Genomic DNA, 18,631 nt, shown 5'->3' on the forward strand with positions numbered 1-18,631 from the left:
AAAAATACAGTGCCCTTAATGCTATTTGATTTGGTGTTTTTATTTTTTTCACTGCCTTCTTTGGGCTTTCTCTCACCCCAGTCAAGGGCAGCCTGGCAGCCGTCCACTCTTGCCTGGGGTGGGTGTAAGAAACATGGTAGTGGCGGGCAAGTGTGGCAAGGAGACGCTGCCTGTGCCATATCCAACCTCACATGCAGAGTGAGCACTGCCAGCCCTCCACGAACTGAGAGATGTTTCATTAAACATCAAGAAGTGTGTGATGATTTACCACACTTGATGCAGGGCTTCTCTGGGGCTGAAATATCATTTACCAAATTGCTGCATTTAAAGGCATAACTTCTGGGAATAGCATCACAGCATTTCACGGCAGCAGTATTTTTTTTTTTTTTTTTAAAGAATGGAATCTGGGGTGGTCACCAGAAAGGAATCTACATGTCTTGCCAATCATCCCTCTCGAATTCCTTTTCCTGTACATATTATGTTTCAATTGCCCTAAAATTGAGTTATGTTTCCATCAAAATTATACATTTCTGAATATCCCAGCTGCAGGGCACATCTTACTATGGGGAGTCAGCATTCATTATCCCAGCGCTTGTCTTTGGGCTGGCAGCCATCCTGCCTTTGTAAGAGCCTCGCCTGTCTCCTCCTGATTTATCTGAGTTCCTTCCTGGTATTCGGACAATTATTTAAAATGCTGAAAGTGGCAGCATAGACACAGGATCACTAAAGAGGGGAAAGGAAAATGTCAAAGGAGCATGATTGTTTAATTCAAGAGTTTGTTTTTCAGGTGTATGTTAATTGTAAAGAAGTATACTCTGTCCACGCCGTCACACATGCTTGTACACACACTCACACACACACACACACACACACACACACACACAAACACACATGGCCCCAGTTCCAATATAACCTCTGAACTGTAGCAGAGTCAAAGTCCTAAAACCTTCCAGAGACATTTTAGAGTGATATAGTATTCTGCTGGCAGTAAACCAATATGATCTGCTGACTGCAATTTCTGATGACCAAAAACTTGACTAGTCACTCTGAACGTTATTAAATGATTACCAGGTGGTAGGCACTGTGCCGACTAGCACTTTGCACGCATCGCCTCGTTTAACACTCACGAAAACCCCTAGAACATTGGTTCTCAAAGCATGGCCCCCAGACCAGCAACATCAATATCACCCATGAACTCGTTAGAATTGCAAATTCTTGAGGCCCACCCCAGATCAACAACTACATTAGAAACTCTGAGCGTGGAGCCCAGCAATCTGTGTTTTAACAAGCCTTCCCAGAGATCCCAATGCATGCAGAAGTTTGAGAATCTTTGCCTACAAAGGAGGTGCCATTTTCACCACTTTGCAATGAACACCTGGCACCCAGAAAAGTAATATGATTGTCCAAGTCATATAGAAAGTGGACGAGAGAAGATTTGAACCCGGACAAGTCTAACTCCAGAATCTAGTCCCTTCATCACAGTACTACATTGCTCATTATCTGAAGAATGAAGCATGGGTTAAATCAGTGACTATCAGACAAAAAAAAAAAAAAAACATGCAAAATGGGTGTAGGAGTGATAATTCTAAATCTCAACAGCTGAGCCATAATGACTCCCAGAAAGAGCAATGACACTTCTCAGAAACATAAAATTCAACCAAGATTGGATAGTTAAATAAATTACGATACACCCATATGATGGAATATAATGCAGCTCTAAGAGTGACGTTTGCCATGGTTTCCAATGACCTACAAAAACACATAGGATACAAGAAGGGAAGAAATCCAGATACAAAGTCAAGCATAAACCATGAGTACCAGTGTGGGCAGTCTTCCCAAAGCGTAACGTGTCGATAAGGATGTGGGAAATCGGGTGATTTCACGAACTGTTGGTGTGAAGGTAAATTGGGACTGTTACTTTGTAGGACAATTTGGCAAGAGATGTTTAAACTTTAAAATACACATTCCTTATGACCCCAAATCTCACTTCTTAGAATCAGCCCTAGCAAAACACTTGCACATGTGCACAAAGAGACAAAGAAAGTGATTATCATTGCAGTTTAGCTGCTAATGGGAAAAAATCTGAAGAAAAAAAAAAAAAACTACCCTAAATTTCTATGATTATGCAGATAGAATAAATAAATCATGGCAAATCCATATCGAGGAATGTGATGTAGGCTCTGGAGTTAGACTTGTCCAAATCTTTGTGAGTTATAAAGCATGTAAATATACTTAAGATGTAGCTATAGACAGATATATGATAGATCCCAAGTATAAGTCTCCAAGAGATATTGTTCAGTTAAAAAAAAAAAAGCAAGTTGCAGAAAATAGTTAAAGTATGATGCTACTTATCTTATGAGCAAAGGCGGTGCAGAAAGGGGAGAACAAAATAAAAATCCCCTAAATACACACACAACATTCTGCATTTTCAGTGAGTATTTTTCATCAAGGAGTATGTAAACAAAAAGACAACAACAAAACTCTGATCCCACTTTGGGAGACAAATAAACAGCCCTTTCTTACTGGTGCAAAGTGTGGATGGGGACCTCTGGCTTCTCCGCTTGCCCGTAGCAGCTGGCCTTGGCCTCGGGGATGTAGGAGAACTTCTCCAACATGGAAGACGCGGCAGTGGTGAGAATGCCAATCCCGTCCCTCACTCTGGCCTCCAGGGTGTAGTCCCAGTCATCATAGGAGACTGAAATGAGTCCTGATGGAAACTCTTTGGGGATGAGCTCCGTGTTCCCAGAGACCAAGCTGGGGATGATCCAAAAGAAATCATACCCGGTGAGGCCGAGGGAGCGGGCCTCGCTCAGGATGAGGACAGCCTCGTCTTTGGAACAGTACAGCAAGATGACAGAAGAGTGGATCTTCTTCAGCTGGACTTGCGTCTTTGCATCCTCAAAGGACGTGTCCAGGGTGATCACGTTCTGCATGTCCCAGCCCACAAAGCTGTTGTCCACTGTGGTCTTGATGAAGCTGATGAATTCCCTGTAGCCAGGGAAGATGGTGGTCACCAGGGAGAAGACATGCCAGTCATAATCCTGCATGATCTTCAGCATGACCGTGGCTTGTTGCTGGATGGACGCTCCAAACTGGAAGAAGGTAGACGTCGGATCCTGCCAACAGGTAAAAAGAAAGCAAAACAGAGGATGAGTCAGAAGGCAGTTTATATGTAACTCTATGTCTTTATGGGTTTAAACAAGCTCCATAGAAGTAAGGGAAAATAAATCAAACATCTATCCCTTTGCAAACATTCCTGAGCACCTACTTTGTGCCACTCTGGAATAGACACTAGAAATACAGAGATGGGAGAAGCCCCTGTACTCAAGAGCCCACAGCCAGATACAGGGAAGGACGTCTGTTGTTACTGCTTGCCCATCATCTATCCTCATTCTCCTCTTGTTCATCCCACTCCTCCCTCCTTTGAGTCCATATGGTTCCTAAAGAACAAATTCTATCTGGCCCCCAGACTCATAACTGGAAAATGAAGCCATAGAGACAAAACAGCATCAGCAAAGAGAGACAGATTTCTGACATATTGGGAGCCCCTGGAGTCTGCCGTACCTGAAGCCATTGACCCTGGACCTCTTGGTTATATGAGCCAACAGGTTCCCATGTTCACATAAGTCAATTTGAGTAGTTTCTGTCCCATGAACCAAAGACTCCCATGTGATACAGAGGATAACACCTACTGTGTGACCATCTATCTGTTCAATCAGAAAATACTTGTTGACCCCCTTACCAGGTGCCAACACCATTTTAGATCTTGGGGAAATAATGATTTAAGAGACAGACACAGACATGGTCTCTACCTTCATAGATCTGATGGGAACTTGAGGAAAAGAAACTTCCATGAACTGCGGACTGAGAGAGAGGCATTTGGGATGTTGAAGGAGTACCCAGGTGAGGAAGAGGAGAAATGAGTGGACATTACAATCAGAGGGAGTTCTAGGGATACATTCTGGCTATTTCAAAAACCACAGAAGAACGCATTATGGCTCACAAAGTAGGAAGGATAAAATGATGTTGAAAAGCTTGGCAGAAGCCCCACCTTGTAGGGCCTCAGAAGCCATATCCAGAGGCTTAGACTCTGTCCTGAGCATCAGGGGAAGCCACTGAATGTTATCATACTGGAAAGTGACATGGTAATAAACGTTAGGTTCAAGGGCATAATTGGTCCTAACATCTCCACTAATCTATGATCATGAGAAGAAAATTCCACTAAGAAAAGGCAGGTGATGCATATGGTCATACAACCAGCAAACCACCTTCACACCCCCGGAACTCATCAAATCCCCACAATGATCCTATGAAGTTGGGGGGAAAATGAGGCTCCAAATGATCACATAGCAGCGAGCATCTGACCCCAGTTCTGTACCTCCACATCCAACCTCTTAGAGATTCAACCACAGCCTTCTTGGGATCATTGAAGATCTGCGTAGAGCAGATGCTTAAACCATGTTATTGACTGGCTGGCATGGTGCAAAAATGCCAACTAAACAGAATGTAAGCCTCTGTGTTGCAGCAAAACAGGATTTGACAAATGCTGAGATATACTTTTTTCTGGGAACTGAAAGAATTCTCAAAGGGTCCTTATTATATTATAGCCATGCTTTTATTTTGCATTCTGTATTTACCATGTGTATCTAACACAAGCTCAATAGTACAGCTTATGAATATTCCATTGTGTGTGTGTGTGTGTGTGTGTGTGTGTGTGTGTGAGAAGGGTGGATGATTCTATTCATGTCTTTCAGAACAATACCTTGTAGCTGTGCACATCAACTCTTTCAACCAGTCTGCATCATTTTTCCTGTGGGTGCTCACTGAAAGTTTTATCAGAATGGGCCAAAAGCTACGGTTCTCCGAAATACTGCTCTTTTCTGAAATGCATGGGTTTAGGGGATAATTTAAGCAAACCGTGGCCTGAAGGCATAGAGAAGAAACAGGAATTAATGCCTTTTGGGCCCCATCCAACATTACAGTTCTATGAATTTTACCTAATTAAATCAATTAAAGCGGGTAACAGATTTAAAGACTTTGGATAATTATCTTTTTCCCTATAGTAGCTTTTGGAGAAGTCCAATACTCTTGAATTGATGAATCGTTTTAAATCACATCTCAACAAGATTGTGAGCTCCTCAAGGGCAGAAATTTTTGCTGTCCTCATCTTTCTGTCCCCAGAACCTGGCAGAAGACTTGGCACGTGTCATACCCGAAAGTGGATGATGAGGGAGGGAATGCATAAGCAAATGAATGTGTGAATGAAGCCCACGAGGAATGTCCTTGGTTTAAACAAGAAAGTTATAGGGGGAGAATTCAGTATCTGAGCTTGTGTTTTGTGTGGATCTTGAATAGCATGTCCAAAACAAAGCCCAACTTTCAACATCATCACCTACACCTACCTACCCTAAAGAACCACTCCTGCCTCCAACACCCCACATATATTTTAGCATGGCCTTTATGGATAAGGAGGAGAATATGGAAGTCCTATAAACCTCAGCAGGTGTCCATCAAACCTCATTAAATACCAAAAAAGACAACAATAAAGAACCCACCAATAGAAGACAGCACAGAAGAAAAGTCTAAAGGCAGGTACATTCGTCAACTTCACGCACGGTCAGGGGCCTCTTGGGATGGGACTGAAACGTGCCAAACGTAATTACAACAGGAATGTAATGACTCCCACGGAGAAATGATGCCTCTGAGGGAGCCGGTCATCAGACTGCAAAAGGCAAGGCACAGCCTCTTCCTGCACTGCGTACATGCAGAATAGAGACGGTTCTCAACAGTGCACACTCTAAGCACACAATTGGAACCCAATAAAAAGGGTCTATGAAACGACCCGCGTACACATGCTCCTTCCTTGTAGTCACTGGAGAGGTGGAAGCCAAACATGCGAGATGTTGATGGAGTTTGGGATCCCCCAACATCCTTGTTCTGGATGCTCTGAGCTAGACATGACCAGTGTATCCATGAGATTTGTGCACAGAGCCGTAAGCAAATGCAGTCTTCTCTGGTTGTCCACATGTAGAGGAGGTGAACTTCATGACGGAGAAAGCTAATCATAGGAACAGCAGTTCATCGGCCCAGAGCCAGCTCAGCACCGGCCATCTGTGAAAGAGCATGTGCAAAATCCCTCGCTCTGCGCTGTCTCCATTCCCTGTCTTGCAACACTTCAGCCCAAGCTGATTCTCCCCCATCACTCTCTATTCTGATCTAACAGCCACTCCCCAGGATGGAGACGAGTGTAACTTCTAGGGTTAGAAGTTCGCAATTCTCATTGGCTTAAATTCTCATCATGTGGCCTCGAGGGGAAAAAAAGGAAAAAAAGAAAAACCACTCAACCTTCCCAAGCTTCAGTTCTCTCATCTATAAAATGGATGTGGCTGGGCTAATAAATATCATCGTTAACATGCCAGAAGTACTTACTCTATGAGAATCATGTTGCTCAACACTTTCCAGATACCTTCCAGATATTATCTCATTTAATGCCACCCTCAACCACCTTACTAAGTTGGTACTAGTATTATGCCCATTTTACAAATGAAAAAACAGACTCAGAGGTAGAGTGCCTTTTCTGGGGTCACACAGGTAGTAAATCAGGTTTGCCTACCTTCAAGATCCCAACCTTTCCACCTCTGCACTTTTCTGTTGCCAATAATGGCACTTCCTCAGCAAGTTGTAAGAATGAAACGATCTCCTACATCAAAGCATCCACTGCAGTACCCATCGCATATCAAGTGCGCAGCAAATATAAGTGATTATTATTTTTCCCATGGGAAAAAATACCCCCTTGGCATCCCACATCAGGGGACTATGCTACTCTCTCAAAGCGGTAATTCACACTCTGGACTTGGAGCATCTGAACCACTCACTCTGTTCATAGCTGCCTGGTTGAAATTCCTAAAGCATCACTTGAACCATGCCACTCCCCTGCTCTATAGTCCTCAATGGCTCCCCTAGGTATACCACATTAAGTTCAAACTCCCTAGCCTACCCCTTTATGTGAACCAGTCAAGCTTTATAGAGGAAATATCATGGGTTCTGGAGTCTACCAAACCCGAGTTCAAGTCCTGGCTCTGCACTAACTGGCCATCTCACTCTGGGTAAATGCTTAACATTTCTGGGTCTGAGTTTCTTCATCTATAAAATGGGAATAGTGACCAGCAGCCCACAGAGTTGCTGGAGCATGAGACGCACTGGTAGCGGCCCATCTGCCCATGCCTAACTCCCACAGTTCCAGTGCTGCCTTCCACGTCCCCAGTCCCGCAGACTGCATGGACAGCACCAGAAACCCAAGGCACCTCCCGATCCACTGACATGCTGGTTCCACATCCCCACTGGCCGCTGCAAATCAGCCCACTTGTTCTGAGCCCAAGGAGGATGCATGACAAGGAGGAGGAACTGGCTTCTGTAGATTAATGAATCCGTGCTTGGAGAGAAACTGTCACTAATGTCCTTCCTGGGCCTCATGCAGTTACCCTCGCACCACTTTCATCTCTCTTGGCATCTAAAACTTCAACTTCACAAACCCCTGTGGACCAAAGGCATCGTATACCCCTCGGAGGGGCAGAAATGTGGAGTTATTTGAAAAATATAATCACAGAGCAAGGCCCTGAAGAGGCTCACATTTAGTGTTGGGTTTTTCTAGGGTGATTTTATGGACTGGCAGCAGGTTATGGGGAATCTGGCCACACTCCCAGGGCCTGGCATCCACTATGCCAAATGGCCCTTTCTTTCAAGCCTCTGAACGTCCCTGCCTGGATGGTAGAGGTCGCCTTTCCCACACTGACCTCCTCCTGCCATGGCTCAGCCTGTAGTTTGCGGATGCTACAGATCAGTGTCGACAACCTCTGGCACTCGGCTTCCTCCGAGTGTGCAGCTGGGGAGAGGAACAGATTTCACACACCCACTTGGGTTCTGAGCAAAAGCCGTTCCCTCCCCATGCTCCCTGCTCTGCAGAGCACAGAACAAACTGTTTCCAACCCAGAGCGAGGGAGGCAGGGGGTGTGGGACTCTGGGTGTCTGCTCCAGACTCCGTGTTTCAGTCTCCCCAGAACTGAGGTCTCATCTGATCAGGTCTGGAGCATCAGATCCTGTTCTAGAATGTTCCAGAGCTTGCTGAGGCCCCAGGGTGATGCCTGACTCCACGGATACCATGGCTTGATGTTCAAGAGAGTCTAATAGCAACTTCCATTTCACTTACACAGTTGCGAAGGTTATAAAGCATACCCAACCCCTGTCATCTGTTTGATCCTGACTACCCAAGAGATAGTCAAGTGGTAAAATCCTCATAAATGGTGTTTCTCATAATGACACAGGAAGAGAGTTAAGTGATGTCCCTGAGACCGCCTGGCTCTGTGGTGACAAGGGCTCGGTTACTGTGAGATGTGTCCAGTGCTGCCTTGCACACAGCAGGGGCTCATTCCTGACTGCACATTAGAATCACTCAGACAGTTACAAAAAAAAATAAGCCCTGTCTGTGCCCTGTGTCCGTCTGACTGAAATGGAATTCCTGTGACCTGAGTATCTGAACTCCAAAGCTGATTTATTGGTTTTTCTCTGTCTCATCTCAAAGTAGGGTGGGTGTTGTTCAACTTAGTCTCTTCAAAGCCTGGTATGACTGTCTAACCCACAGTAGGGGCCTGATAAATACTGGGTGAGGAGACAGATGAGCAGGAAGCTTCTACCCTCAGGAAGCACGAGAGACCCTGCACCCATTGGCACCACTTACCTTCCTGCTGCCACCAGGGTGGGCTCCCACAAACAAGGGCAATGATGCAGAAACCCCCCAGTAAAGATCAAGACAGACTCCTTGGGAGTTTGCTTTCTCCTGCTGGAGGACTGCCCTGGTGAGCCCCGATGTGCTTTCTGTGACTCTCACAGTCATAGTGCAGCAACCGAGCTTTTACACGTATTTTATTTCCATTTCCATGGATGAGTAGGAAAGTAAAGGTATCAAATAAGCCTGATATGCCCAAGGATTCAGATGAACAGAATTCTCCAGGCACATAAGCTGAATCTGTCCCACTGGAGAATGTCTACCCCTTCATCCCCCCTGCTCCCGCTCCTCCTGCATCATCATCACCCATCATCATCACATCCATCCTCCTCCCCTTCCTCACCATCATCGTCATGGTCATCACAGCTAATATTTATTGGGCACATCCAATACGTAGCACTATGTAGCATATAGTGGGAGGTCTTACTATCAACCCTGTATTACACTTTTTTAAACTGAGGCTCAGAGAATGTATATTGACCAAACTCATATAGCTAGGACATGGCTGAGCAAGATTCAAAGCCAGGTGATCTGAATCCAGAATCTGCTTCCAGGTGTGCAGAACAGAAAGCGTGTCCGTGCGTACATATGTGTGTGTATGTGCATGTGAATAACCTAAACTCAATCTCTCTCGAGTTGCCCAATCAGAAGAGAAAATCCCCCAGAGATGGGAAACGTCAATGATCTCACATGCCATTGGCAACTGGTTTATGGAGGAGCCTGAGGATGGGAGGGGAAATCATTCCCAGGGACCATTTCCCAAAAGCACATCAGATCCATCACCCACAAACATGAAATTCCACCCCAAGCAACCCTCACTCATTGGACCATTTTATGATTGACATTCTACCCTCCACGTTGCTCCTCTTGGGACAGGAGGAACTGTCTCTTCCCACGTTCACCACCATCCAAGCTTGGAGGCATCTATGCCCTCCTTGGCACCCTATGGGTTTCTTTCTTTTTCCTTTCCCTACTCTTCCTGCTCATGTTCAGATCCGTGGCAGGTCAAACTGTAGAGGGAACTTCCTGTCTGGGCCCCCTACCCAGGTCTTGTCCCTTCCCCTTACCCACTCTGCACGCTGCTGCTGGAACTATCTTTCCAAAGTTCAAATTGGAGCATGCCCCCCTCCAGCAGCTCGCATGACCTTTAGAACAAAGTAGACACACACGCCAGCCCCATGGCCGCCTGAACTCAAGCCTTAGGGGCTCTGCATCCACTGCAGCACCCGAGAAGGGTCAGGTACTCCATGAACATGGGACCAGCTGGATGACTGGGTGAGCCTAGGAAACCTAGAAATGTGTGCTTGGCAGGAAGACCAAAGAAAGACTTTGTCTTTGCTCCGCCCATCATTTCCCAAGCACACGTCAGCTCCATCACTCACAATCACAGAATTCCACTCAAGCAACTGCCACTCATTGCACCATTTTATCATTTATACTCTATCCCTGATTTTACTTCTCTCAGGAGCAAATCCACCAGCATTCTTTCAAAATAACATAACCCTTCCTGTCCCTGCTCTCTCCTCCTTCTCTTCAAATATGAAGTGTATTTCTGGGTTCTCTATTCTGTTCCATTGATCTATGTATCTGCTTCTATGCCAGAACCGTGCTGTTTGGTTACTATAGCCCTGAGGTATAATTTGAAGTCAAGTAATGTGAAGCCTCCAGTTTTGTTCTTTTTGCTTAGGATTGCTTTGGTTATTTGAGCTCTTTTTATGGTTCCACACAAATTTTAGGATTTTTTTTTTCCTAAGTCTATGAAAAATGACATTGGTATTTTGACAGGAATTGCATTGAACCTGTAGATTGCTTTGGGCATCATGGCCATTTTAACAATATTGACTCTTCCAATCCACAAGCATGGGATGTTTTTACATTCGTTTGTAACATCTGCGATTTCTTTCAGCAGTGATTTGTAGTTCTTGTAGCGATCTTTCACCTCTTTGGTTAAATATATTCTTAGGTGTATTATTTTATTTATTTTTTGCAACTATTGTAAATGGGATTGAGTTCTTGACTTGGTTCTCAACTCGGTCGTTATTGGTGTATAAAAATGCTTTTGGGGTTTTGTATGTTGATTTTATAACCTGAGACTTTGCTGAATTTATTTATCCAATCTAAGAGTCTTTGGGAGGAGTCCTCAGGGTTTTCTAGGCATAAGATCCTTTTTTTCTTTATTTGTTTTTTCAGCTTTATTGAGGTTTAACTGACAAATAAAAATTGTTTATGTTCAAGATATACCATGTGATGTTTTTATATATGTATACATGTGAAATGATTACCATAATCAAGCTAATTAACACATCCATCACCTCACATACTTACCTTTGCGTGTATGTGTCTGTGTGTGTGTGTGTGTGTGTGTGTGTGTGGTGAGAATATTTAATATTTACTATCTTGGCAAGTTTCATGTACACATTGTTAACTAAGGTCACAATATTACACATTAGGTCTCCAGAACTTATAACTGCAAGTTTGTACCCTGCGTCCCATTTCTCCCTTTTCCCCACCCCCAGCCCCTGGAAAATACCATTCTATTCTCTCTTTCTATGAGTTCAACTTTTTTATATTCCACATAGAAGTGAGGTCATGCAGTATTTGTCATTTTGTGTCTGGCTTATTTCACTTAATATAATGTCTTCTAGGCTCATCCACATTGTCACAAATGGCAGGATTTCATTCTTTTTTAATTTATTTTTCTTTTTAAGACAAGGTCTCCCTCTGTCACTAGGGCTGGAGCACAGTGGCGTCATCATAGCTCACTGCAACCTCAAACTCCCGGGCTCAAGTGATCCTCCTGCCTCAGCATCCCAAGTAGCTGGGGCTACATGCCTGTGCCACCACACCCAGCTAATTTTTTTATTTTTTTTAGAGATGGGGTCTCACAATGTTGCTCAGGAGGGTCTCTAACTCCTGGCCTCCAGCGATCCTTCTGCCTCAGACTCCCAAAGTGCTAGGATTACAGGCGTGAGTCATCACACCCAGCCTTCAGAATTTTTTTAAATTCCCTGGGTAAGTTTAATGCACAGGGTTGAAAATGCTAATCTAATTCTCCAGTATCCCACCCTAGCTGTGCATCAGCTCACCCAGGGAATTTTTTATACCTTCAGGTTTGCAGACTCCATACCACGCCCACTGAGTCAGACTCTCCACCGAGGAGCTCTGCAGGATGTACTTTCCCCAGGATAAGCAGAATGTGCTGACGGATGGCACGACTCAGGTACCGTTAAGTCCAACTTCCCTATTTTCTAGGTGAGGAAACTCAGGCTCCAGAACCTTAGATGACTTGCTCCAAATTTCACATAAATCGGTGGTACAGCAGGAATAGATATAGGGTCTCTTGACTCCTAATTCGGTGCTCTCTTTGTTGCATCATGATGCCTTCATGTGTGAAGTATTTTCTACAAAGGGAGTCTACGAGGAGCAGGGAGTTTGCAGAAAGACCATGGACTTTGCCGACAGCCCTCTTGGGACCTACTTCTTACTGCAAGTGAGTTATTTAACCACAGCCTCTGTTTTCCCATCTGAAAAATGGGAATGATAACAACACTCACCACCATCAAGGGTTGCTGTGCATATTTTGAGAGAGCACGCACATAAATCACTTGGCACATAGGAAAGGCTCGGCCAAGTTGAGCTGGTATTGACGGTGGAGAACATGGCAGCCTCATCTATCAAGCCCTGAGTCCCACATCCACCATGGACTTCTCAGAGCCTCCACTCCTACTTATTCTGTCTCCTCTAAATTTTCAGCGTCTTTGTCTTTAGCCCCAGATTGTATGTGAGAGGTAAAATCTTGTGCATCCCTCAGACTGAGAGCTCTCGAGGGCAGGGCACGATGCCCTTCTGCGTCCCCCCAAGCACTCTGCGGTGCTGGGCCACTTGCTGCGTCACACTGCTTTGGGAATGAAACTGGCACGAGTGCCCTGAGTCCTCAAGGTGGCCAGTGGGCAGGAAGGAATCCCAGTGCTCCCCATAGTTGACCAGAACCGCCAGATGCACTGCTCCAGGAAGAAGCATCCATCTATCGATTGCCTTTCATTCATTCAACAAATTTAACACACTCTGGCTATGTGCCGGGCATCCTTCCAGGAAAGTGGAGCTAGGGAAGCAGGCTACCAATGTGAAGGCCCTTGCTCTTATGAAGTTTACATTCTTATGGTAGGAGACAGGGAGAAAAGAAATCAACACATAGGATAATTTCAAGGAAATCAGATGATGTCATAGTTCAGGAGTAGTGTCATCGAGTCTGCTGCACTGGGGCTGAGTCAGCCAGGCAGAGCTTAGGTGTGGGCTGGGGGTGGGGAGAGCTAATCCAGCAGAAGCAGCAGCATATGCAAAGGTAGGAAAGGGCTTGGCAAGTTCAGGGAACAGATGAGGGTCAGAGCAGCTGAAGCTTAAGGGGCAAAGGGGAGAATGGTGACAGATGAGTTAGGAGAGGAAGCAGAGCCCACATCACACAGTGAGTGCCCTTCAGATCATGATAAGGGGTCTGGATCCAATTCCTAGGTCAATTTTATTCCAAATAACCCTTCTGCTAAATGCGCCATTAGTGTTTCCTAACAGGGAAGCTGGGAGGGAACTTGGAACTTTGGGATTTTGTGTGAGCCAGGCCTGTCCTTTTCTCTGAAATTCTGACCTGTGTCAATAGGTGAGCCCATGCTGAAGGTGCAGCAAAGCACAGGACCGTTTGCTGTATCATTTAATCAACTGGTACCCTAACCTCAAATATTGTGGCCAGAGCTATCACGTCTGCCTGGCAATTCCAGACCTTGTCCCATTTCAGCATCCGGAGCCAAGTTTCCCTCTAGCAAGTTCTACAGTGCTAGAGGAAAGAATATATAAACGCATGGAGAGAGACATATTCCTTGATTCCTGCTGCAACTAGTTTAGGACAGCCCAACACACTCTACATTAATTAGAACCACACAAGGACTGTTGCACTTGGACCCAGCCCTGCTTTCTAGATCGTTAGCAGGGCTGGTCAAAAGGAAACACCCGCTGAGATTCCGGCCCTTATTTCTATGCACGGGCACAGCAAAGGCCCAAGCTGCCTTCACTTGGTGCTCCGTCAACCTGCGGGGGAGCAGCTGACTCCAGGCTTCCAAGCAGGGTTGTTAGCAATTACGTATTGTCTTGTTGGAGACCAGGTCCAGCTAGTCTCACACACAAAGCCTGGCTCCTACTGAGCCAGAGAAAAATCCTCCCTGACCAGAGGCCATTGGGTCAGGTCTCTAAGAAGCAGATAAACTTAAATACAAGGCAGCATCTTTATTTTGCCAGTCCCAACTGTGACTGAGCCCCTGGCCTTCTCTGTGCACCTGAAGCCATTTGTTTTTCAGATCCCTTTTCTTAGTGAAGCATGGCTCTCCCTGAGCTGCAAACAATATGTGAACATTTGTTATTCTGACCACTGAGCATCCATTTTCCCTTTACTGATAATAGTGATTTTCCCCTCTCGCAGTCAAGCCAGTTGGCTCATCTGATCCCTATAGTGTCAGTAATTAATTCAAGAGTAGGAACATATCCTAACCTGGTCTAATCAGAGTGCCTCCCAGGATTTGTAGAGAAAGAGAGTAGGAAAAGGCAGTTCCTTTTTACCGTTAGACTTAAACCTGGAAGGATGTTCAGCCCAAATTTCTGGGAGCCACCCTACCACCATACACCATCCTGCGAAGGAAATCATCAGACCCAAAGCAAAGCCAGAAGATGGAGAGTTACCAAGACCTGACATCTTCTTGAGCACCTTGTTCAAGCCATACCTGAAGCCAATACCCTTATTGTCAATTGCATGTCCCAATTAATTACCTCGTTTTTGCTTAAGCCAATTTGAATTAGCTTTTCTGTCACTTCCAATTAAAGATTCCTGAAGCTACTTAGGCTAGGAAAAAAAAAAAGAATGTTATTCATTCTTCACTCATCTTCCCAAACTTGGATCAGAGGAACTCAAAACTACAGAGTGATGTATTTCCCTTCATCTTCCTCCCTTTATCCAGACTTTCTTCCCAGGGGAGCCTGCCTCTCTCCCCATATCTCCCGCTTCCCTGCATGAGCTCTTCATTCTCCCTTTGGTTTTTGTTTTTCTTTAACATGCTGCTGAGATTGGTTTCTTCTCAGAGAGTCTGACAGCCACAACTGCCATGACCCAGACTTAAGACATGACAAGTTGCCACCAATAATAATCGCTTGTCATCAAGCTGTTCCAGCAAAGAGAAAAAACCGAACCAGTCCCATTCATTATGTTTTTGTCTCTGGCTGTCATACACAGAGGGGACGCTCCTGAACTGAAGGAGGCAGGTTTATTTTTGGAAAAGATTAAGGCTTCCCCATAACCCTTGCTAGGGGCAGGCCCTCATGGTCAACATTATAGTAGGAACATCCTCTTCAAAAATGTCCCACTGTTCTCTAAGAAAAGTCTACAACAGCTCTGAGCACTCAGCCTCCAGAGGAAATTGCCTCTCCCTTTGGGAGTCTGTATGTCCAAGATATTAAAGGCACAGACGCTACCGCCAACAACAGGATTGAGTCTTGGCTCTTTCTCTCACGGGTGTCCAGGCCTTGAGCAAAACCCTTGTTATCTCAGAAGCTCGATTTTCTCAATTTAAAATGGAAGGAATTTTAGTCCCTACGTTAAAGAGGTTGTTGTGATTAGGATAATGTATGTATTGCTCTTAGCACGTGCTGAGAGCTCCATTAATGAGAGCTGTGATTATTGTGGCTGTTGTAATCAAGAAAGAATCAACCACAATGACGGCAACAAAACCCCAAACACTACAACCCACCAGCACAGCACTAATGCAAATACAAACAGTCCCCTGTGGTTCTTCCCACGTGCCCTAAATCCTGCCTCTGTGCCACACCACTGCAAAGGAGCTCTCGTGGCGTGCCAGGCGCCGAGCTAAACGCAGGTGGGCGACTCATGCCAGTGTTAAAATGGAATGTCCCACATCCCAGGAACCCCTTCAGTCCTGGGCTTACAGAGAACTTTAAGTGCATTTATTTAATCCTCACACTAACCTTTCAGGCAAGGTGTTTCTATTCCCATTCTACAGGTAAGGAAGTTGAGGCTTAGACAGAGGTGCTTCCCAAACTGTCATGAGCATAAGAATCACCCGGGGTCTTGTTGCAATGCTGCGGAAGTGGGCAGGGGCTTTGGTGACAAGCTCCCAGGTGGTGCTGAAGCTGCCGGTCCATGGACCAAGCACTGAATAGCCACGTTGCAGAGGGCAAGTCACATGTCCAAGGTCACACGGAGAGCATCTGTCAGAACGAAGGTCCAGACCTAGGGGTCTGACTCCAAAGTGGCCTCTGACCATGGTTGTGCCGGGTGACCTCTGACTCTCCCAGGGAGGAGTGGGGAGTGATGCAAGCAGGTGTCTGGTACCTGACACCCTCACCACCGTGTTTCCACCAGGCCTCCTGGGCTGAGACAGCTTCATGTCACAGCCTGTCACTCCCCACCGTCTTAGCCAACAAAGCACTTTCAGCTTTGAGTCAGAACGTACTGTGTGGGAGGAAAGAGAGAGGGGCTGCCCTGGGGTGAACTGCCCCACTCTCAAGAGGGAGCTGGAGCCACCCAGGAATGTGCTGGAGACAGAGAGGGAACCACCAGTCAGACAGTGCCCACGGCCATCTGCCAGGTGAAAAACGACCCCACCTGGAACACAGCCGCTCTTCCCTGCACACCTGCCCCGCTGCTTCCCAACGCAAGCAAGTTGTGGAGTTTCCCTGAGCCTCTGTTTTTTCATCTATAAAATGGTCCTACTGGTTCTCCAGTTACCGGGAGGAGTGCTGGGGCATCTGTGATGTGGTGATGAGCAAGAGCTCCGTGAACTGAAAAGCAGAGGAGTAATGTGGGAGCTCACTGGGTAAATAAGGAGCAGCTGCCACCTCCTCTGTCCCTCCAGCCCCACGGTGCTCCCAGAACACACTGCCCAGGCCTCCATTGTCATAATCACCAGGTATTTTGTGTCTATTTAAATATCTGTCTCCATGAGACCAGATTAATGCTAATTCATCTCCGCAACAACAGCACCCAGCCCGGCTCCTGGTTCACAGTGGAGCTCAGAACATGTTTGCTGAAGGTGTAAGTAAGCGAAAGGATGGATGGACGGATGGACGGATGGATGGATGGATGGATGGATGGATGGATGGATGGACAGGTGAATAGATGCATAGATGGATGGATGGATGGATGGATGGATGCATGCATGAATGGATGGATGGAGGGAGGGAGGGAGGCATGGACGGATGGAGGGATGCATAGACAGATGAGTATGAAGTGAGTTGTGGGTATGAGAGAGTGAAGGAATAAACAATATTCAGTGAGAAAGAGTGGCTGAGTTAAGTGCACATGAGTGGAGTTAGGGCGGGTGGGGTTTAAGTGGGAGTTGCATGGCAGGGGGTGAGCTGAGGAGCTCAGAGGCAGGACTGAGTGTCTGAAGTGTGGCAATCTCTCGCCACCCAAACTCTTATGATCTGAAGGCAGGAAGCAAATACACAATTTTGGGGGGATATGGGCTGGTATTCCTCATCACCTGAACTCTGTTTACGTGCTCTCTGGGACTCAGGAACCAAACATATTCAGGCAAAGTGGACTCCCTCTAAGAGGAAGAACGGAATAGAGGATTTTATTCCAGCAAGAAGCTTGCTGCTGTCAGAGCTGACTCAGGGCTCTCATGAGCACAGGGACAGACTGTTTTCCTCCCATAATCTCTAGCTCACTCCCAAACCTGTTCTCCCATCCCAGCTACGTATCCTCTGCCAAAGCTTCTCCTTGGTACCTTCAGTCTTGCAGCTGGTGTGAGGGAGCCCTTAGGGAGCCTTTGGACCTCGTGGCCACTTGAGGTCCTGGCCCAGATAGAAAGAAGAAACTTCCAGGAGTCTAGGAGGGAGGAGGCTCCCACCAACCAGCTGGCACCTGGAGACCTGTATCTTACTGCTCCTCCCAGGTAGCCAAAACCCCCAAGAAGCTTTACAACCATCAGTCTTACCCCACTGGCCTCACAGAACCTACGACTTGAGTGGGCTATGACAACAGCCTTCTCTAACAGGGCTGCTAAACAGGTAGCAACCAGGATGGCTCAGCGAGAGCAAGGACCCAACAAAATCATAGGAGGTGGCTTGGTGCAACAGGAGGCACTCAGGTTCTGGGATGAGACACCTCTAGGTCCAGATCTCAGCTCTTCCACACACTACCTCTGTGGCCTTAAGAAACTGGCTCGACCCTCTTAAGCCTCCACGTCCTGGGCTATAAGACAGGAAAAGCGACCACCACCAGCCTCGTGGATGAGATGAGCTCAGGTACAGTAGCTACTGCTTTCTGATTACTTATCGCATGCCTGTCACTTCTTGCACTTTCTCTCACTTAATCTTTAACACAACCCCACTAAGAAGGTAGTATTAATGTCAAAACTAATTAATTTGAATTTATTGGATTCCAAAACCCTGCTGTTCACCTCTGGTAACATGCACCCTTCTCCTTGCCAATGTTTAACTTGTTTGCTCCTTTTCCTTGACTCAGTGTTGGCTCCTGTTGCATAGACTCAGATGCCACCTGAAGATCATCCCTCCCCCTGCATGGTGCATCCACAGCAGGAGGATGAGCCTGAACTAATAACGCCAGGAGATTAACAACCTAACCTGTGCCGTTTCACTTGAGCATAATATTCTGCCTGCCCATCACTTCCCCATCAAAGCTAACAGAATACAGAGCTTCCTGTGACTTATGCAGATAAAGGCATCTTACGAATATCAGATATACTCACCTCTAATGTCCTTGGGGACCATCAGACCAAATATATAATATTGTCACACTTTAACAGTGCAACACAAAATTCTCATGTATGC

The 18,631-nt window shown here is 46.0% G+C and overlaps 1 protein-coding gene across 2 annotated transcripts in view; it reads right to left on the minus strand.

Annotated features, from left to right (window-relative positions):
• Window positions 1-18,631, minus strand: part of GRIN2A (glutamate ionotropic receptor NMDA type subunit 2A) — a 298,713-nt gene that overhangs the window by 139,232 nt on the left and 140,850 nt on the right. For both annotated transcript variants that reach the window (XM_045542563.1, XM_045542564.1), the window contains one exon: window positions 2,524-3,116. In XM_045542563.1, coding sequence (XP_045398519.1) covers window positions 2,524-3,116 — 593 coding nt within the window. The remainder of the gene's footprint in view (window positions 1-2,523; window positions 3,117-18,631) is intronic.

This window comes from Lemur catta, chromosome 2, assembly GCF_020740605.2.
Source record: "Lemur catta isolate mLemCat1 chromosome 2, mLemCat1.pri, whole genome shotgun sequence".
NCBI classification, from domain to species: domain Eukaryota; kingdom Metazoa; phylum Chordata; class Mammalia; order Primates; family Lemuridae; genus Lemur; species Lemur catta.